The 22,679-nt window shown below is 37.2% G+C and overlaps 1 protein-coding gene across 1 annotated transcript in view; it reads right to left on the bottom strand.

The window, feature by feature from the left end:
- traf4a (tnf receptor-associated factor 4a) overlaps nucleotides 1-22,679 on the bottom strand; it is a 40,343-nt gene that overhangs the window by 6,084 nt on the left and 11,580 nt on the right. Inside the window, exons 2-4 of the mRNA XM_081369739.1 lie at nucleotides 5,915-5,966; nucleotides 1,702-1,806; nucleotides 1,309-1,470 (exon numbers count right to left, since the gene is read on the bottom strand). Of these exons, the coding sequence (XP_081225865.1) occupies nucleotides 1,309-1,470; nucleotides 1,702-1,806; nucleotides 5,915-5,966 (319 nt within the window). The remainder of the gene's footprint in view (nucleotides 1-1,308; nucleotides 1,471-1,701; nucleotides 1,807-5,914; nucleotides 5,967-22,679) is intronic.

The raw sequence follows: 22,679 nt of genomic DNA, 5'->3' as shown, positions 1-22,679 counted from the left end.
GAATGACAGATGCTTGAAATTACTTTTTTTTTTTTTTAAATCCTTTGACTAGATGGATTCATAGTCTGAAGCAAAAAAACATCAGAGTGTGTGTCCGTCATACATTATGCGATTCTCTGTGAAATTTTTCAACTATGACTGCACAAAATCTGCAGACTGGCTTTGAATTTACTCTTTAGGCAACTAGTATCGACTCTCTCAAACCTCAAATCAGGGCAATAGTCATGTGGTGTATTCTAGCCCTAACTAGAATGTTTGTTTAATATCATATCTGCCTTGCAAGCAATTTCATAGCGCAAAGAGACAGACAAATTTCACCACTGGCTATAAAAGTGGCAAATCCCAAATAAAATAGTTCTTAAATCATAAACTGTAACAATTTAGTGCAATTTTGCAGCCTACCCACGACACACAAAAGAAAGATTCCCATAAAATGCAATTAAAAATGCTTAAATGCCACTTTTAAACATTGTGAGGTTTGTATTACATGTATAAAAATAGGAGTGGCACTATATTAGCGAACAACCCCGGTCCTTGTGCTACTACGATAGCAAGCTGCCAATTTGCTAATTACGAATTCTTACAATTCACACATTGCAGAATTACACCATGGTGAGCAGCACACAGGCCTCTTCCTTCAAGTAGCAATCCATATTGTAGAGCACAAACTCACAGTAATCAAATAAGAAAGCTAACACACTAATGTATCCAAAAGGCTAATATTCCAAACAATAGAGTGCTTCAGGGATGAAGTTAGCATCACCCTGGTTCTCTCAACAAAAGCCAATAGGATTTTTTTCCATTGACATTTGGACTGTTGAAGAAAATAAGCTTTGTGACTGATTTTTACACATTTTATTCATCAAGATAATCTTCGCAAATGAAGTTTACTGTAAATGTAACTAGCAGAAGTAAAGAACTCTTTCAATCTTCCAAAAACTCTTTCAATCTTAACTTAGTTCAAACGTTTGAGTAAGAATAGAGCGGGAGTATAAACACAGCAAGTTAGTTGTGACGACCTCTGTAGTCCCACTTAGCCACTTGTTAGCATGTGTCTTTTTCAAGACATGTAAAAGCTTAAAAAATTCAGTGTAAGGTATTACTAATGTATTTTGTCATAGTATAAAATGTGAAAATATCTTGAGCTTGTGTTAACCACAGACCCTATTTCAGGCATTTAACCCAAAACGCATTTTCAGAACGATGGAACCGGAAGTGCTAACATGCTTGTTTCCAGGTTTTAGGACTCTACAACAGGCCTGCAGCACTCTCTAACAATGTGTGTCAGACGTGGTTTGACCTCGGTACCTCATAGGCTTCTCCTGTGAACTCGCTCCCGCAGAATTCGCACTTGACCTTGCGCTTGGGGCAGTCGTGCTGCAGGTGTTCGGGCAGGTCTCTGCGCGTCAGCTTGACGGAGCAGCGGTTGGGGCAGGGGATCACGTTGAAGGCGCAGGTCGAGAAGTGGCTCTGGAAAAGAAACAGACAAGTATGCTTTGTAGTGTACATTTATGGTGACATCATTTTTAATTTAGTGTGAAACATCACTTTAACACAACAACACATTTTAAACAAATCAGTGCTAGCTAACAGACAATACTAGCAGATACTATTAGACACAATACAAGCAGATGCTATGTTAGGAGACTAGTATTTTCACAAAGCATCAGAAAGACTGGATAAAGAGAAAAGCATCATTACCTGTAGCTGTTTCATCTGGCCGGTCCAGCGGCAGCCCTCTTCACTGTGAATACAGCGGATGGCCAGCGCCAGTATCTGCTGCTCCAGCTCAGGGTCAGGATAGATCTATAACACACCATTACACCAAGGACACATTAATCACCGCTGTCTCCTCTCTTAGAACACACTCATATATTAACCACTCAAGGACAGGACAGAGGTCTGGATTTAAACGTTCACTTATTAACTATGGCACAGTATCCGCCTGTGGCGTCACCCACACTAAAAGGGATTGTCTGTTGATATACATTAGGATAGGTGTGTGAGTACTTGAGTACTCGGAAATGACAGACATTATTGACCATAAAACACAATAAATGTGTAACTTGACTGAGTATTTCATAAAATTTCACACCAATCAAAATCATGTTAATCACATTATTTTCAGTGGTATTCTGACAGATAATCTGAGGTTATGTCAGGGTTATGTTGTGTTTAGTTTTTGTTTTTATTGTTCCCTGTCACTGTTTGCCTGAGTTATTTTTACTAGTTTATTTCCATGGTTTCTGATTGAGTTACACACCTGTTTCTTGTTCCGTTAATTATCTCTGTGTGTATTCAAACCCTCTCTTCTTTCTGTTCATTGAACAGTTTTCTTTGTTAATGTGTGGAAAGCCTATGTTATTTTCCTGAGTGTTCATCTAGTTAAAGGTGGGGTAAGCTATATTTGAAAAATACTGTTTGAAAGTTGGTCGGACAGACACAAACTAACACAACAACAAACGTGTAGCCAATCAGCATTAGGGGGCGTATGACGGTGGAGGAGAGAGAACGAGCAAGAGGGAGATTTGAAGAAAGACTGTAGAAAGAGAGATGCAGATTTTGGGATATCAGAAATTCTGCATGAAAACCAAAATGCAAATAAATAATAATTAAAAACATAAAATAATAATAAAATAAGTAATCTAAATATAATTTGATTGAGGTACACAACTTTTCATCAGCGCTTTTAACTTAGATTTTCATTTCCATTTCCATTTTGCGGCAATTTTCCTGGGTTACACTTTATTTTAAGGTGACATAGTTACATTAATATCACTTAGTACTTATTTGAGTTAGTACAATTAACTACATGTCCTTACTATAGAGCTTTGGTTTAGGGTTAGTTGCTTGTAATTATGCATAATTAACTTTTATTACTATATTAAGTACATGTAGTAATGTGTAACTACGTCACCTTAAAATAAAGTGTTACCTTTTCCTGGAAGTCGCAACATTGTTCACTTGGGATGAAAACTGATTAATTTAACTGAAGTTAAATTAAATTCACAGCCAGTTTTTGTAATTCTGACACAATTTGAATCAATACTGACACTGTGGGGGAAATTCACTAATAATGAATTGTTCCTGCTGTTTTAGCGCTTTATTTAGTAATTAAATTATTTAAATTAGGTAACAAAATTTAACAAATATACTCACAAAATCTGTGATGAATGAAGAGCAAGACTGCAAACCACATACCTGAATTGGCTCAACAATGTCTAAATTGAAGATATACATCTAGTTATAATGCTCTTTCCATAAGTTTATTATAATTTGCTGAATTACTGCTGCCATAATCATTTTTCAAGTGAAATTTCATATACAATCATCTATAACGAGCATAATTTCTAAAGAAAGATGTCCATCTAGATTTCTTAATTTAAGTAAAAAAAAAACTTCAATATCTTTTTTTTTTTAAATATATGTTTAAATTGCACTTTTGTAGTCATTCATAGTCAGTTGTACATTGATGCTTTTATATTGTTGTTCTACATAAACAACGATGAAACACCATGAAAAAAAAAAAACGCTAAGCGTAAAACGGATTTTGAGAGACAGGGAAAAGAATAATGTTTTGTCAAAAACACAAATGCACTGCTGCACGATCAAATTCAATTTCACGGAGACGGATGGCCTCAACTAGAGCCCCGTGAAACGAGTGTGTACACGTGCGTCTGTGTGTGTACGTTGCATTCAGCAGCTATTGCATCTTCCCTTCAGCCATAAAGTCGATGAAGGATGAGACGGTACTCCATCCAATCAGCCCAAATCCGCTGCAGGCAGGATTTACATACACACACACACACACACACACACACACACACACACACACACACACACACACACACACACACACACACACACACACACAGATCTGCTGTGTTAAGACAGCACGTGAGGCAGCACTGAAGACGTGGCCGTTCGCCACCCATGTCATCCCATACGGAGCCGCCTCCCCTAACCCTCCCAACCACGCACACACAAATTCATTTTCATTGACAGATTTTCTGGCATACTAAGATAAACTCTCGCAACTGTGCCATGCAGTCATACAACAACTGATAAATGTTGGAAGATTTGTAGATTAAAAATAAATGAATAAATACAATACATATAAGAAGGCAAATCTTCAGTATAAAAAAAATGCGGATTTGTGCTGCCGCTAATTTGCACAAGTTGGATAACTTCAGGGCGCTTTGTCACTGTTAACCATTATCAATAATGGGGTTCCAGATTTAATGCATCTTTGCTGAATAAAGTATTAAATTCTTTCAAAATTACATTCCAGCACTGACCCCAAACTTTTCAACGGTAGTGTACTTATTCACTTTATAGTTTTGACAGAGTAGGTAGACTAAATGAGACATGAGACGTGTGGTGAACCCAACCTCAAACAGGCAAAGACAGCACTGAACAACAGCCCTGCGGAGGTGGATGGGTAATCTGTGGGCGACTGGACGGCTGTCGGGTCTTTAGAAATTACTGCTTGTGCTATAATTGTGTGTGTTTAGGCCTCATGAGCATCAGACACCCCTCCTGCAGCACTCCAGGCTTTCCAGGATGAGTAGAGTTATCCCCCTGACTTCATGCAAATCACAGTTTCAACGGATTAGTGCGCTAAAGCTCTTTCCAACACAGAACAGGTTTAACTCCGTGCATGTGCCCTTCCAGAAGCGTGTCAAACGCACTGCATGAGAAGATGACTCAGATGTTAGAAGAGTAATAGGGCTGAAAGTTGGAGATGAATTTACGCCAAAAAAAAAAAAAAAAAATTTATAATAATAATAATAAACACAGAGACTGATTTAAAATCAGCAACAAAAGATTCGTGAAGCATTTTGTGTACGATTGTGTATTTTATCACTGGCAGCCAATCACTGATTTAGAGTAGCTTTAAAATCACTGTTGTTAAATTCAAGCTACAGTATGTTGATCATCTGCCGGAGAACTCTGAGGTTTCCTAATCTCACTTTCTGGGGCACCACCTGAGTAAAATGACTCTTTAAAGACTGCAGACTCTTCTCAGCTCAGGGTAAGGGTAAAATGAAACATTAGCCAAAATTTTGATTAAAGATTTAGTGAAATTCCTACTTTAATGTGGCGTGGTCTAAATTAGCTAAACCGCAGAAGAAAATTGCCTAACTGATATATTTTTTTTAACAGCAGAGGCTACTGTATTAATATGTAACACCTTCATGAAAAGATTAACCCTTAAATCATTTTTAAATTTAACACAGCATCCTTTTTTTGCCCTTCCTCTCATCCTTTGGCTAGTGTTACAGTTTATTATCATGCTATCTTTGTTATTTTTAGATCTTTACTTTTTCCGTTCTAGTTCTAGAAAGAAAACATATTTTATGGACTTTATGGTTTTTTGTTTGTTTTTGAATCGATGCACATTTTATGTCCAATTAAACATGCTAAATGATTCTAATCATTGTGAAAACAATGGTGTGAGTTGAGACTTCTTATTTGTCCACACAACCTAGGTTTATATATTGCAATTCCCTGCAGAAAAACCACCCTGCAGCATTAAAGCAGCATAAAATATATTCTGTCATATTCCAAGCAAATCTATGTGTCATCTCCATTTCTTTCTTCATTCCTTCCTTTCCACATTCCCAGGGAAACGAGTGGCCTGTGGTAGTTCATTAGTGTGATTACTCGGGTGGTTTGAGAAGCGTGGACGAAGGGTTAGCGCCTGGGGCAGTCACTGACTCACAAGCATAGCCTGCTATTGTTGACACATTAGTATTTCATACATTTGCAGAGCCACTCATGGAAAGTTGCACAGAAAGAGGCCCCTGTAACTCCACTGTATAGTGCAGGGATGTAAATGACTGTGAGAGATTGAACTGTAATCTGTTCTACAGCAGAACGCAGGAGAGATTAGTGCTGAGTGCATTACTACCTTGGCGTAATCCAGTGGGAGCTGGTCCTCTGGGCACTTGAAGACCCCCTCACTGCAAACAGAAGAAAAGAAGGATATATTTTCAATATCTTCAATGAACAAATCAGATACAAATAATTGATTCTGTTCAGGGTTGTTATAAACAGCAGACTCAGTGTGAAAGCAGCTCAAATTAAATTGTGAGGGGAAACTAGATTTGACATTTTCCCTCTATACAAATGTGTACACATCTTTAACATCATTTTTTTCAACACAAAGTTTTTAAAAAAATATGTTTTTCCAATGTTTTTTTCTTCTTAAACAAATATCATGAATCAGTTCAAGTTTTGGGGGGCATTTAACAACCTGAACTAACCTTGTCCTGTCATAAAAAGGTCAAATTATCTGATATTTTAGGAGAGTTATTGACCTTGACACAGTCAGGACTGTCTGCAGGGGTCCCTCTGTGATGTCATTTTTGTCTCTGTGAGACATAATAATACATTTTTTTATTTGATTACCTCAAAAAATAAAACAGAATCAATTTCAATACAGAAATAATAATAATAAAAAAACATGCCCATCACCAATTTTTGTTGTTGTTGTTGTTTTTGGGCTTTTAGTATGAATATGTTAGCCTTAAGGTCATCTATAAGCTAGAGTGCTCCAAAACAATGACAAAATTCGCATTTAGAAGATATAAGCATGGCCGTAGCCAGCTATGAGGTCACCGAGGTCCGGACCTCGGTCATTTTTTTATATTCAAAAATAAAATTTCAAGCTCTCTGAATGATTAATTAGCCGTTTAAGCTACGTCATATGTGTGTTTGCAATTCATGTCGCTGAGAGAAGGAACAGTGAACGGGGCTTGAGAGCGCGTTGTGAGCTTACAGTCTATGGTTGTGAGTGAGGGCGCGGGTGCAGCCTCTGTGTTGCCAGATCCACCTATTATACGTCTTTTGGACTCGTTTTTCCCATTTATTGTGACACTTTAGGACGTTAATAAAGTGGAAAGTTGAATGTTAGGGCTAGTGATATATTAATTTTCTTTTCCAAAACACAAGCTTTGAACTTTTTTCTCATTATTATTATTTTTTTGTTTTTTTTTTTATGTTTTTCGTGGCATTAATAAAAAGAAGAAGCTTAGACAAACTGTAATTGCTGACAGGAAGATACCAAATTCGGTAAGACAAACGCAATGATCATGATTATCTGTAAGAAATGTAGGCTACAACACTATCAAAAACAATAGCATAATACAGATCTGTATCATTATTCTAACGTTATTTGTAACTTGTTACGAAATAAAAAGTCTCTCACCTAAACAAAACGTACTTTCCTGTCCCGTCAGTCTCGTTGCGCGTCCTCTTCAATTACACGCGCAAATGCGGCAGAGCGCTTTATGTCACTTTATTATAAATAAAGCGCAAAAGAAACTACAAGCATGATGCAACAACATCGTAGTTGATGTCAATTTGTAAGTCATGAAATTACCAAAAAGTGCCAATAAATTCCGCAACTTACTTCATGTTTGGAATGATTTACATGCAGGTTTATGTTCATTCAATTTTCATTCTATTCATCAGGATCAGTGGTCATGTTCATTAACAGCTCATGTTAGTATTGTGTATTTACCATGGTTACTGTTGTTTCCTTAACCCAAAAATGCCACTTATTTTCACTGTGTTTTTGCACTATATTTCTAAATGATTGTGGTCTGACATACCAACTTATTTGTATTTACAAAAACTATTTTGGAACTGCTATTTAATAGCCTTATACTTTATTCATCATCAGTAGGCCTATGTGTCATATTCTTATACAGTATATATATATATACATATTATATATATATATATATATATATATATATATATATATATATATATATATATATATATATATATATCACTAATTGTTTGGCATACTAAAACACCAGTGATAATGTAATGTAGACAAACTCTATATCATAACTAAAAAATAAGTTTGAGCCCCCTTTAATGTCCAGGTACAAGTCAATGTTTTTTCTTTTTGCACAGTTCATGGGTTGAAGCCCGTTGAAGCTCTTAATTTTGAGCTCTCAAAGAGCACCAGATTGATGCATTTAGCCTTAAAATGTACAAAATTTTCTTACGGGGGAGCATGCCCCCGAACCCCCCTAGAGGGACAGAGGTCCACCCATCATAGTTTTACAAAATCCTATGGGAAAGAACGATCATTTATGAAATTTACTCCAGCATAGTATAACAAAGTTCCTTTTAAGTCAGTAAACTAAAACTGTTAATGCAAAATTCAAATATCCTTCGACAAACTATACATTTGGCCTGCCTAAGGGGGGCCTACATCACATTGTGCCCAGGGGCCTCCGAATTCTTAATCCGGCCCTGCACCTCACCCCGGACCTCACTAATTTTCAAACCCTGGTTACGGCCATGGATATAAGCATTCAAAACTTACAGTCTCTTACTTCTGCAAATATGGACCAATGATTTTGATGACATCATTCTACACTTCAGATTTTCTGTCCAATCAAATGCTCTAGAATCTAAAGCGTTCCGCCCCTACACTATAAATAGATGCTGAAGGTGCGGCTGAAATCGGTCAGTTTTTCACACAATTACTTTTTCCTATGGTGAATGGCACATGTCAAGTCAAGTCACCTTTATTTATATAACGGTTTATACAATACAGATTGTTTCAAAGCAGCTTTACAGTGATAACAGGAAAATTATGCATTTTGGCTGTTGTTCAGCTGAAGTTCAGGGTTGATTCTGTTCCATTGTAAAGATCATCAGTCGGTCGAGCTGTGATGTTAATAAAACGCTATTGGCCATTTTAAAAAGGGGGAGGGGCTGCTCGATATGTCCTGCAATGTCTTCCTGTTTCAGTGGAAATTGCGTCAACACATTGAATAACGCTGCGTTTCAAGGCACTTCAGTGGGACTTTAAGATATTGTATGCATGCATTGCATTTTAAAGTATATTTAAATAAATTAATAGATGGGACAAAAAAATGACCGCAACTCATGTCTGTAGTACAAACAGTGCAAGATGATTTACACACTGAAGTCTAATACTTAGGATTAGGGGTTTGTTCAAATCCCTTACTTTAAGTATGCGCACCAGTAATAGTGAGTCATGCCTTGGCAAGCACCACTAAACATTGCCTTTCTGTCTGACTGGAGGAGTGCCCTAATCTGGGCTGTTCGCCACCACTCCCCAGTTTTTTTTTACAAGGATGAAGGTTAATTATGTACCCTAGTTGTAAACTGCTTACAACAACGCCAAAAGGAGCCAGAGAGAAAGACGCTGTGGTGGGACATAAAGAAGAAAAAGGAAGACATGAGATTTAGCCCGGCTGTGAGGCGACCAGCTGAGAGGGGCGTCGTGCCTCATTAGCGGGGCCCCTTTGGCAGCATTAGACGTCCAGAACACTATTTACCATGTGAATATTTCATGGTGACATCAATGGAAGTGACTGCAGATAGCAGTGATGGCGCAGGGGGAGGTGTGTGTGTGTCATTGTGTCCTACTGTACAGCACTGTTATTTACATAAAAATAATCCAAAAGGACCATCTGTGGAAGCGGTCCCGAGAGATGTGTTAATACGGCCCCTCAACTGCCTGTTACTGCCAACAGACAGTATATAGAGGCCATTAAACTGTGCTTACGAATGTGCCACATACCAGCTTTACTTTAGCATTATTTCTATACTACCATTACAGTATTTAATAATATTTTGAATAAGCTTTTATTGTAATATTTTCAGTCATTTTATTATTATTATTTTTTTCCAATTTTGCAATTTCAGCAGTTTCCCAGAGGCTAGCAATAGCAAGTGAGACAGCTACAAAAGCTACAACATCTCCATTCATTGATGGTTCACCTAAAATAATAAGAATGATGTCACATGACGTGGACTGTCCCGGGCTGATTGGGGGCCAGATGGAAAGGGTTTAACGCCTCAGGTGACGACAGAGACATCCATTAAGGTCAGTGTGTCAGTAGGGCTGCAATTAATACAACAGGCTTTAACAAAAAAAGGTCAATCAATTACCCACCAGAGGCAGACCTACAAATGCAAATGGATGTTGGACTATTACTAGACTATCAAAGCGGTTCCATTGGGACTGTTCAGCTTTTCAGATGCGCTCTGATTTACAGCCGAGGACTGCCCCTTGACTGATAAACAAATATGAGACAGAGAGAGAGGTGTGGACGGTAAACTGGATGCTCTTATTTTTCACCGTGTAAATAAATGACTTGTCAGACCGATTGTTTCCAGAGAGGAAGAGAAACCCAGCAGCTATGCATTCATCTGCTGAACGCCTCTAATTCGGATTGACTCTGAGGTACTGACTCATTTGTTAAGACTCATCATTCTGCTTCAGCGCTTTATATTAGTGTTAGCATAAGGAGCAAAACATCAGCATCAGCAAATGCATTTCATCTTCAATGCTAAAGCAAGTATGAAAGAAACACTTTCTCTGTGCTTTGAAAGCCCTCTCACATGGATTCTCTGAACTTTACAAAGAGTGCTGATTTGACAGATTTGAGTTAAAGGGATAGTTCACTTAAAATGAAAATTCGGCCGTCACTTAGTCGCCCTAATTTTGTCCCAGACCAAACATAAAAATCGTATTCACGCTTGCACATAATATAAAATTTCAACGCTCCTCATACAAAAAAATGTCAGTGGAAACTGTACATTTAGGACTGTCAAAGTTAATGTTTCACTTGAAATACCAAATATGTTTAACAAAATATTTTAAGATATTTATCAAATTGCTTTCTAAATACAGCCCTAGAAACAAATCATTTTATTCAGCAAGGATTCATTAATATTTTAAGCAGCACAGCCGTTTTCAACATTAATAATAATAAGAAATGTTTCTTGAGCACCAAATCAGCATATTAGAATGATTTCTGAAGGATCATGTGACGTGTCAAATAGAAAGTAGTTATTTTAAATTGCAATACTATTTCACAATATTACTGATTTTACTGTTTTTGACCAAATAAATGCAGCCTTAGTGAGTAGAAGAGACCTCTTTCAAAAACACTTACAAACCTCTCAACAGTAATGTAATATAATAATGTAATGTAATATGGCAGACACAATATGCTTTTAAGTTACTTGACTGCACCAATAGGTCAAATAAGTGAAAGCTCAGTTTCCTCCAGCACGCAGGCTAGCCTGACAGATGTTCTGCTAGAAAGACGACCAATCGAGACGAAGGCCCATGTGCTGTAACAGCAGGACAGACGAGAGTGCCTGCAGACTAATATATATTCATGTCTGTCTCCCTTCACCTAACACAGAGCTACAGCCCTCTGATCTCTCCTCGAACATCATCTACATCCCATAGGCACATTAGGGTCAGCTGTGGAGCATTAACAGAGCTGTTCACTTCTCATCAATGATTCTTGATTGCCTCCCAAGCTCCTTAAAATATCTGCCGTGACCCACAGGTCAGATTAGTAAGCCGTCCGTTAGCAAAGTGATATAGATGAGGACAGGCGTCACAACACTGCACTCACACCTTCCACATAGCCTTTGACAGGCAGACCACCGGGAAGTGGCCAATCACTGTAGAGAAAGCTCAACAAAGGGAACCTTAGAAAGGCTGAGAGCGAATCTGATTGCCTTCTTTATGATGAAACATCTCTCGCTTTCTGTCACAGAATTGTATGGAGGTCTACAGTCATGGATTCAACAGACATGAATAGTAAGTGCACTTGAATACGGTTGAAGACAGCTAAATGCATCTCTGCCCTTGAAATGTGCACTCTATGTTCATTTGGATATAGGAAACCAGAACTGTGATATCTCAAATCTTACAAAAGATCTTTATGTTGTTCACTGCTAACTTTTCTATGAATTCCACTTCCATTTCATGGTCAAAACTTTATTTCTCATAGTTTCATCAATATATCTCACCATCTAACTTTATATCTCACACTTTTTCTCGTAATACTATTTGTCTCATTTATATTTATTGCTTATTGTTTTCATTATGTCTGACATTTGTGACTATTGTGGTAATTGCAAATATTGTTTTCACTTTATTTTTCGCAAGTTCTCATAATCATCACTATATTTCTTATAATTCTCACTTTATACCTCACAATTGGGACTTTCTTGTAATTGCAGCTGTATATCTCACAATGTGGCTTTATGATCGCACAACTGCAACTATTTCTCGTAATTGCGAATTTATTTCTCATTGTTTTCCCTTTTTCACATTTTCAACTCGACTTAATATCTCATACTTCTCACTTAATTTCTTGATTGTCAGTTTAGATCGCACAACTACATCTATATTACTTATTATTATTAATTATTTCTCACATTTGCAACTTCTCATAATTGCGACTTTATTATCACTTTATTTGTCACTTCAGATCTTCCAACTGCAACTTTTTTCTTGTAACTGTGACTTTATGTCTCACAATTGCGGCTTTTTTTCTAGTAATTGTGAATTTATACCTCAAATGTGACTTTATTTACCAGATTTGACCAGATATGCAGATTAAGTTCCACCCTGTGATCTCATTCCTGTTCTCTCTTCCCAATTATCTCCCGTTCACTCGTTACTTTCTCTATTAACAAAGTGAAAAAGCACAGAAAAGGCTGTGAAGTTTCTGACTTGACATTTAGGATGGACAATGGTGCATCAGATCACTCCACCCACCTGACTGTGAAGATCACAAACCTCCGCCGGCAGGCTCAGGTCAGCACAACGCCGTGATTGCTTTCAGATTGTGAGGGCTTGACCATCATAAATCCACCATGTCTGTTGGTTTACAACACAGCAGGGGCTGAGCACTTAACACCAGTACTTAACTGATACTCACTCACTGCTGCCTACCCTTTTCATTGAATGTCCTAGGCATTATTCATGTAATTTACAATAACCAAGTCAAATAATCTTGACCTTGATACAAAACATTACAGCTTTAATATGCACTCATAATGCAAATCCTGTGCGTGGAGAAGCTGAATCAACTGTACATTTATGATGACGCACTCAGAGGAAGTGTGTGGTGGTGTCTTGGCACAACTCCGAAATCGCAATGGTGGGCAGAAACCTGTCAAAATTCTGTGCTGCTATGTGACAAGTAGCATCACGGGTCACACGGGTTCAAGCTTACGCAAAGCCCTTCAGTTTTTCTCCACACTTTTCTCATCACTCCTCTGACATTGTTGAGACAAGCCATCTGTGATTCACACAGTCCCTCCGTATTCAAAGGTTAGCAAAATATCAGTCTTTACAGGAATGTCATATTACTAACATAATCTACATTATAATAATAGTTATTTAAAACACATATTTACTCCTAAAAGGCTTTGAGGGGCTGTTTACACGACACGGTTTAAAAAAACGTTAAATACGGAAAACTTTATGCGTTTTGGCCGTTCATTTACTCGACAACAGCGTTTCGGGGGCCTGAAAATGCAAACTTTTGAAAATGGGATACAAAGTGCAGGAATTGTTGCACTGCTTTCTTTCACGTGTTCCTGACATTTTTTTGAAATAATAATAATAATATTAAATGCAGACAACTTCTGAATATACTGTATATACAAAGATTATCTAGAACAAGAAATGTGCTAACTGTTCTTATTCATACTGATGGCTTGAAGTGTACTTTAGAAAAATATGTGACAGAATGAGGATAGTGGAAGACAGAATCTTTGATGCGAAGGTTTTTTTTAAGTTTAGAGCTTAATATACTTCCATCAGCAATGATGAGGATGCCTGGAGGAGACAGGCATCATTAAACAGTAAAGGTAGGAGAGCCGCTGTGAAAATAAAAGTACTCCAAACCTCCATATTCTGCTAGTCCCAACTGTCTATCAATAAGTTAATCAGCATGCTTTTAGCATGTCTGTGCAACTAGATGCGCGACTGAACATTTGAAGGGCCTCTAATCCTCATACACTATATTGGCAAAATATATTTTCTGCCTTGCTGACTATAATGGAAACCACAGTCAATCATGATACTGTGTGACCTCAATGACAATCCACACTTAAATCTATACCCACAATTAGAGGAATGACAACAACAGGTAGCAGGAGCTCAGGTAAATCTGAACTGAATGTGAATGAATAAAATGAATTTTGAATGCATGAATTCCTTTTTAGGGAGAACCAGTGTAGCAAAATATATCAAGGCCACTCTAGGGGCATCCTAACCTTGAATTCAACATCTGAACGTAGCTGTAAGAGGTTTCAAGAGCAAAAGCTCACTCAGGGAGTCTCTTTATGTAATTGGTTAGAGTACAGATGCATAAGGGAAGCAAAGGAAAATCAATTCCATCTCATTAAATTATCTGCACCAGGCCAAGCGGCTACTATTAGTCCTGATGGAGATGCCATGCGTTTACCTCCCCTGCCATCATCCAAGTCCAGCAGAACCTGCATGTCCAGTTCTGCAAGATTCTGCACTATTTGTAGGTTTGTAGATTCAAATATGCAAATTTGTAGCATTCATAACCATATCACACTTGTGGAGTTCATGCAGATTTAGTGCTCTTGCAATTAAAGTAAAAGGACATCCTCAAAAGACTAAAACATTATGAAAATAATATTAAATATTCACTCAAATTGTAATTCTGAACATGTAAAATATAATTTGTAATGGAAAAAATATAAATCTATTCTAATATTTGTATAATACAATATAACTGTTAAATTTTTATCAAATTGTAATTCTGAAAATGTATCATTTGTAATGATTAAAAAGAAAAGATCTAATCTAATATTTAATAATATAATACAATGCAAATATCAAATATGATTGAAAGAAAAAATATAATCTAATATTTTTATAATATACTGTAATTGTGTTCAATTTGGACTCAAATTCAAATTCTGAAAATGTAATATAATTTGTAATAAAAAAATAATCTAATGTAATGTCTTAATAATATAATACAATATAATTGTCTTAGATTCACTCAAATTGTAATTCTGAACAGTTTAAATATGATTTGTAATGAAATAATATGAAAATCCAAATGAAATCTAATATTTTAATAATATAATATAATGTAATATAATATTCCTGAAAGTTCACACTCTAATGCTGAAACTTTTAAATAGTTGTAATGAAAAATATATAATCTAAATGATATATTATAATAATATATATTTTTTAAATTTTCACTCAAATTGTAACTCTGAACATTTTAAACATAATTAAAAAAATATATTGTAATTTTTTTAAAGCTAATCTATATTCAAAATTTTCATAATACATTACATTTTAAACAATTTAAATAAACATCAAAATATAATATAAATAAATATTAATATTCATATTATTATTATTAATAATAATAATAATAATAATATATAATTAAACTGTTGTTTTCTCATTTAGCCTGGACTAGTTTTTTGGCACAATTGCATATTACATAAGTAGACAATCCTTCAGTGACAAACTGGTGTAGCAGTGCACACTATAAATGCTGTGATGGTCCTAAACATCTCCTAAAGTGTCTCACAAGACACATCCGACCTAGTGCGGTCCACCTGATCAGATCCCCGAGAGAGACCGACAGATGCTAAAATCAGGTGTAAATGGGGCCTGGCATTAGACCTGGAAGTGGTGAGCCTATGAAAGGTGTCAATGGCGTATAATGGTTCCTGGTGAGCTTTGATGGTGACTTGAAAGAGCAGTAGGGAGAGCCTGATCTCATATGTGAATGTTCAAAGTGGTTAAGGAGCGTTTCTCCATTAGACTTTGCACACATGTGAGAAGGAGACACCGGCCCGTGTAGAGGTGCTAAAAGCTACAGTCAAGTGCAGATGTGAAACGGCCACATCCTCTGCTTTTGATGTTCACTCGAAATGTCATCTCCATTTCTTCAGCTTTCTCCCACTCGTTTTACTGTCACTTTCTTTGTTTGCATCTCTCTTTCTCCCTCCTACATATGCATATGTACATGCTGGCGCACAATCATGAAAAATGGCATGAATGGCAAACAAAGTTCCTCTGACAGGCTGCTTTTGCTGTTTAATTACAGACGGCAAGTCTAATTTTAGCTTCCTCGGTAAAGGGCAGATGTTTGCTGAACGTTCATCCATGAGAAGGCAAATGCTTTGAGGGGAGGCAGCGAGCAGCGACGCTATAGATTCCTGAATAACGCAAGCGCATGCCTTCTGTGCTGACAGCTTTATTAAAAGAGACACTCTCCATACGCACCAAAGCGCTTTGATGTGCCTTGGCGATCCCCCTTTTTAACGCTGTCAAAGGTCATCGTGTCGCTAACTATAACGATCGGGTAAGACGGGGCACAAGGAAGGCTTTGACGGGGTCAGAGGAATCCGGCTCTAAAAATAACAGAAGATATTAAAGAAGTGTCACACTAATCCCAGATACTGAGAGGACGGATAACCAGCACATCTGATGGATGACTTAGTTTATGTTAATCCTAAGATTTAAGACACTAGAAAACAGCAGTTCTCCTGAGGATAAATGATGGAGTCTTAAAGGAATAGTTCGCCCACAAATGAGAATTCATGTCATAACAAACCCATTTGACTTTCTTTCTTCCTTGGAACACAAAAGATGATTTTTGAACAATGATCTGGTCAAAATAATGAATGTAAATGAGGACTGAGGCTTTATATATATATATATATATATATATTTATATATCAAAGTAGTTCTTTATGACTCATGCACTATATTAAAAAGGATAGTTCACTCAGAAATGACGTCAAACCTGTATGACTTTCTTTCTTCTGTAGAACACAAAAGAAGATATATTTTTGTATGTACAGTTATTGTATATGCAATGAAAGTCATTGGGGTCCAAAACAACAAGGGACTCCACTGACGTTCATTGTATGAAAGAAAAACCAGACATTTTTTAAAAATCTCCTTTTATGTCAGTCAAACATTTGTGGGTGAACTGTTCCTTGAAATTTTGTTTGAAGAACAGCCCAAAATAAGTTATTTAGTAAATTAAAGTTATTCAGACATTCACCAGTGTCATTTTATTACTATTTATTTCAGTTTCAGCTTCTATACTTTTGATTCATATTTTTTAATTAGTTTATATTTTTTATTTATTTTTAATTGTGTGTGCTTTTAAAAAATATTTTTGTTAGATTTTGCTTTTTATAAATATTACATTTTAAGTTGAATTTATTTTTATTTCAGTTTTAATTTATTTTTATTTTCAATTGGAAATTTTAGTCCTTCAATTCAAACTTATTTCAGTTAGTTTTCAAAAGTTGTTTAAACTTTATTTCAATGAACAAAAATGGTTTTAATAGTTTTAGTTAACAATAATAACCCTGATCTGCCCTGATAAGTAGTGATTTCCTAGCCTGACTACGTCAGACTTCGTACTTCCGCTCAATTTCATTTCGCTTCTGTACTCAGTCTGAGACAGCGTAATAGCTTTCCGTTTTCCTCCGGCCTGAAAACAGCCGGCCAATCAACGAACAGAGGGCGGGCTGAGAGCCGTGACGTAGACACTGATTGTACTGTGGATGCGTAGATTTACTTCACATAATCTGCAAAAATCGTTCACAGCCATGTTCACTCCGGTATTTCGCTCGATGGTTTTTGTTTTCGCATCATACATGTGTTTACAGTGGAAGTTAGATGCGGCTGAGCATGCGCATAACACACGCCATAACCAAACGTTATGTGATTGGCTTACGGGTAACCAATGATTTTAAACTTCAGACAAGCGACCCCCGCGAGAGAGAAAACACTTCTCTATTATGCCATTCCAGACTCTGTCTACGAAGCAAAGCGAAGTAGCAGAGTTTGGTATTACCAGGCTAGTGATTTCCTATTTGTGAAAGAATCATTCTCTTGAGTTGGATCTTTTAAATGATTCAAATGAGTCGGTCTGAATCATTCATTCCCATTTTGTAATCTCTGGCTTCACATGTAAACAATGAAACTGTGAGGAATTATCACAGTAAAATAATTTGGCATACACAAATGTGACATGTTTATATTGTCTCTTGCTTTTATCTCCAGCGTGTCTTGATTTTGTTAGTGCCGAATTAGATATGGAGTCCATTCTGACTAAGGTCTCTATAGGACTGAGATAAAGTGGGTGGACACACGTTTGAAAGCTGTCAAGCGAAGTCTTATGAAGCCCTGAATGTGATAAATGATTAATTACAAAGCATTTAATTCATGAAAATGACATTTAGGCCAAATTCTCACATCACATCTGTCGCTTTTGAGGAGTTGATTAAAGTTTAAAACTGACATAATGCACATGACAAAGACAAAGCCAGTCGGAATTAAAAAGCTCCTTAACAGTTGGAAAGGATTGTGAATTCAATGATGTGGAAATTAGTAGGGAAAGTATAAGCATAAAGGACTGCAGGATTAGCTGTTTCTTAGCTTATCTTCCAGCGGCGAGCCCATCTTGCTCTTCTCATTCGATAGGCCCGATGCTGAAAAAGGTCCGGGTTCTCAGATGGCTATGGGGCTAGATGCAAAAGAGTAAGCTCTCGCAGCTCATTCTGGGATGAATACATAATTCATTAAAATGAGAAGCTCTAAGAACAAGCTGATAATGTCTGTTGGATAATCTCGCAACAGCTTGATAAATTCAAAGGGTTTATTTTGGAAGAAAAGTAAGTTTGAGAGCCTTTGAGCAAGTTCAGAGCTCTGGGTGTTAGATATGAAGCTTATGGCCAGCTCTAAATGTTCTCGACTTTGTTGTTGGGTCCAAAAGATAAAGGAGCTAATGCAATTGGAGATTATGATCATGTAAAGAGACACCAGCAAATATGAGCGTGCATATCAAATGATCTGCGTGTTTGTTCCTGATCAATTCCTTTTAGTCTACACAGTGAAGCGGCACTTTCAAATACTGTGTGTACCATAAAATAGAAGTAATGAAATTTGACACAGTTTCCGTTCATCGCCTCACACTCCAGGCTGGCTTCTGTACTGAAAAATGAAAAACTATCAAGACTTGGGGACACAAAACAGACTCCACACCCTCGGGCTTCGCTACAGGCAAATTAGCAGCGTGATAATCCTTAGGATGGGTGGATTACCTTCCTGAATGTCATGCGCTGTTCTACCATGACAGCAGGTGGAACAGGACAGATAATCCCGGCCAATGAATATTATCAGGCAGAAATATCGGTCATTAGCCAGCAAAGGACAGAGCACATTCTCTCCTCAGAGCACAACAGTGACTCATGACTCTCTAAGATACTTGATTCTGACTGGTCAGTCACATCATTATGTGGTAAATTATTGTTGCATAATGATCACTAAACTATATAATTGACCACTGTACCAAGCAATTCATTTTCTATAGCTGCACTAGTTTCATGTCTTCCGAATCACTCCACAGTTTCTTTTTTAATTAAATATCAATTTATTTATTCATTTACTTATTTATTCATTTATTATGTTTGGTGCAAACAGGGATTAAAAAGTACCCCCAGCTTCTGCCATGGCCATCCCAGTTCCCTGACCTGATGAGTGGGGTGAAGCACCAACATGGATCTGGGAATCTGAAGGATCTGGAGAGATTCTGTATGGAGGAATGGTCTCTGATCTCTTGTCAGGTGTTCTCCAAACTCATCAGGCATTATAGGAGAAAACTCAGAGCTGCTATCTTAGCAAAAGGAGGTTGGAAAAAGTATTTAATAAAAGGGTGCCAATAATTATGGCCAACATGTTTTGGAGAAAAACATTTATTTCATAATGTGATTTCCCCCCCACTTTCAATTCATTTACTTCAATGACAGGTTCAATTATTGAATTATTTTTTAATGAAAGATCAAAAGGATAAACAATGCAGATTTATTTTTACAGCCATCTTTGATCATATTTATCAATAAAACTATTAATTTATCATTCTCATTATCTCTTTCCTCTCCTGTTACTCTGCTAATTTGAAGAGGCAAAAAAAGATTTTCAGTGATAACGGCTTACTGTAAATGTATCAGATTTTCTTTATGAGTAGCATAAACTAAAAAAGAAATCAGAAAAAAATAACCGATTTTGTATATCTATGAGCTCAGCATCTATTTATTTGATATCTATTTTCACCATACATATTCCACTTATCATCAGCTCTTCATAATGCTGCATTTTCCCTCATTTAGAGAGTGAATAAAAACAAATAGCAGCCTTGTCATCCAGTGAGTGAATGTATTAAGCATCAACACAAAGCTTCTTCTCAGTGAGTCGAGTTGTATTGAGCCTCACAAAAGATGGCTTGAATAAACTGTAAATGAACTATTATCTATTAGGCGAGACTTGAGCGTGACACGCCATTGACTGACAGAGCTCTTTATTGTGCGCCTATGCACGAGACGGTGTACAGTACCAGGTGTGGAAAGAATAAATGAATATACGTGTTGTGTGGGAGGCTTGATTTAGCTCAACTCCATAGACGCTCCAGGGAAAAACTCAACCACACCCCAATAGCACAGTTACAGAGTCTAATTATACCATGCATTTCCTCATGTGACCAAGAACCGTTCTGAAAGAGTGGGTGAAAATATTCACTTGTGGCTGCAGATATGTACAGCGATGTTTATAATGCAGCGGTAAAAGTGACTGGAAAGTTGGTGAAATGCTTTGTGAAAGCAAAATAATTTACCCTCGTTATCGGCTGTGTGAGTCACCGCGTGCTGGTGGACACAAACTACGCACCTAATACGGGATGAGTCACCTCCAGCGTCCCGAGACAACACCTCCCGAGCGTTCTCCGCCTGTCTCGGAGTTCCTGACTTCAAAAAGTTTGAAAACCAACATTAAACCCAGTGACTCCCTATGTAGGAGGATTATGTAATTATAATTTGAGTTCATTGATTAGAGGGAGACAGTCAGAGAAAGCCGAGAGGGCGGCTCGTCAGTACCTCATCAGGGATGCTGTGTGTGTATGTGTGTGTGTGTGTGTGTGTGTGTGTGTGTGTGTGTGTGTGTGTGTGTGTGTGTGCGCGCCTCACTTGTCAGCGGTGCCACCGATTGGCTAGGCCCGGAACTTCAGTGGCCATGGTAACGGGGTGAAGGTGAGGCTCTTAATGCCGGAGAGAGAGGCGTGTGTATGTGTGTGTGTGTGTAAGGGAGCGGCGAGTCTGTTAGGAAGCTAGATGTGCACTCATGTAGCTGATAAGAACATGCTAGAACTCCTGTGCTCGCCATCATCCCACAGCGCAGGCAGTGTACCCTCACATGGAGCGGAAACACAATCCTCTCGTTTTCTCTCCCACATAGGCTCTGCCTTGCCGTTCCCTTTGAATGATGGGGTGTTCTTTTTGCACATATTAATATGTATGACACGACTCACTTTTTTTTTGCACCAATGTATTACCAAACATACAATACAATACATGCATGCAAACGCTACATTACATACATTACATACATACCACAAATAAACAAGACATATAAATAAAAATGCATTTACATACAGCATACAACCAACGATTTCCGTGGAACATTAAAAGCGTCAAGGTAGTAAAACCGTTTCAAACAGAGTTCAAAATGAAAAAGTAAATTTTATTTTTAATCTTTAAATAATCTTTTTATTAAGCAATACATAGTAGTAATAGTCAAGGAGTTTTAAATTAATATTTAAATTCATATTAATATAATAAAAACAATTAAGACATTAAAAATGTATATATTAGGCTATTAAAATATTTTAAAATAAAATATGACAATTTATATTAATGAACTATTATTATTATTATTATTATTATTATTATTATATTGTTATATTATTATTCATATTTTAATAACTTGTGACAAGAAAATAGTATCACAAAAAAGACATGACAAGGTCATTTCAGACTGTCACATCATGGTATAATTTCAATAAATCATTACAAATATAAAAATGGGTAAAATAAATAAATAAATGAATATATAAATAAATAAATAGGATACTGAATAAATAAATTAACTGACTAGCTAAATAAATAAATATTGATTTGAGTTTAAATTATATTATGCAAGAAAGTGATATGCAAGACATGATACTAGCACATTTATGTAGAAAATCGGTTGTGTGGGACAGCGGTCAATTATATACGGTTATACAGTGGTCATTATGTAACAATATTTCACCACAGAATGATGTTGTCTGTCCTTTCAAAAGCCAAAAAAGAGACGAAAGGACATTTAATTCTCCAAAAATGAGTTCAAACAGAAAGCTCTTTAACATCTCTCTCATCTCCAGGGAAAAGAATGACCAACACGCCTGGCCTTGAAAATGAGGAAGTGGCTTTCTCAGTCCTCTTTCATAGAATCAGTGTCACTAGTTTAGAGCCGGGTTAGGACGTGGGAGCGCGAGTTTGTGTTGCCCTGACACATTTGAGAGTAAGCCAGGGGAGCGAGAAGAGGGTAACGTGCCATGCTGGAACTGAAAGGGCATCTTTGAGCTGTTATATAGAGCGGATCTGCGCAGGGTAGGGCAGGAAGGAAGCGATCACACTGCCTCTTTCACAAAGGGGAACCAATGGCTGTGACCTTCAATCCGGCCGGCCTCCGGAATTGACAGTCAATAACAGCGAATGAGTGTACGCTTTAACCGAAGAGCTTAACCGCTCTGCCAACACCTGTTGCGCTCTACAAGAGAGCCTTTCACTGAGACAGGTGCCCTCGGAGCGAGAGACACCTCCTTCCTCAAGATCTGGCCACCCCAGCTGCTCGCTCACCAGCAGATTCTTCACATGCCTGCCTGTCAACTACACAACAGATAGCATTCTCACACCAGTGGTCTCTCAGCTGTCTGAGCCCCCTTCAGAGCCCAGGCAAA

Source organism: Scardinius erythrophthalmus (assembly GCF_964197995.2).
Source record: "Scardinius erythrophthalmus genome assembly, chromosome: 7".
In the NCBI taxonomy this organism is placed as follows: Eukaryota; Metazoa; Chordata; class Actinopteri; order Cypriniformes; family Leuciscidae; genus Scardinius; species Scardinius erythrophthalmus.
The sequence above is the reverse complement of the archived record's forward strand: the minus strand, read 5'-3'. Positions and strand labels throughout refer to the sequence as shown.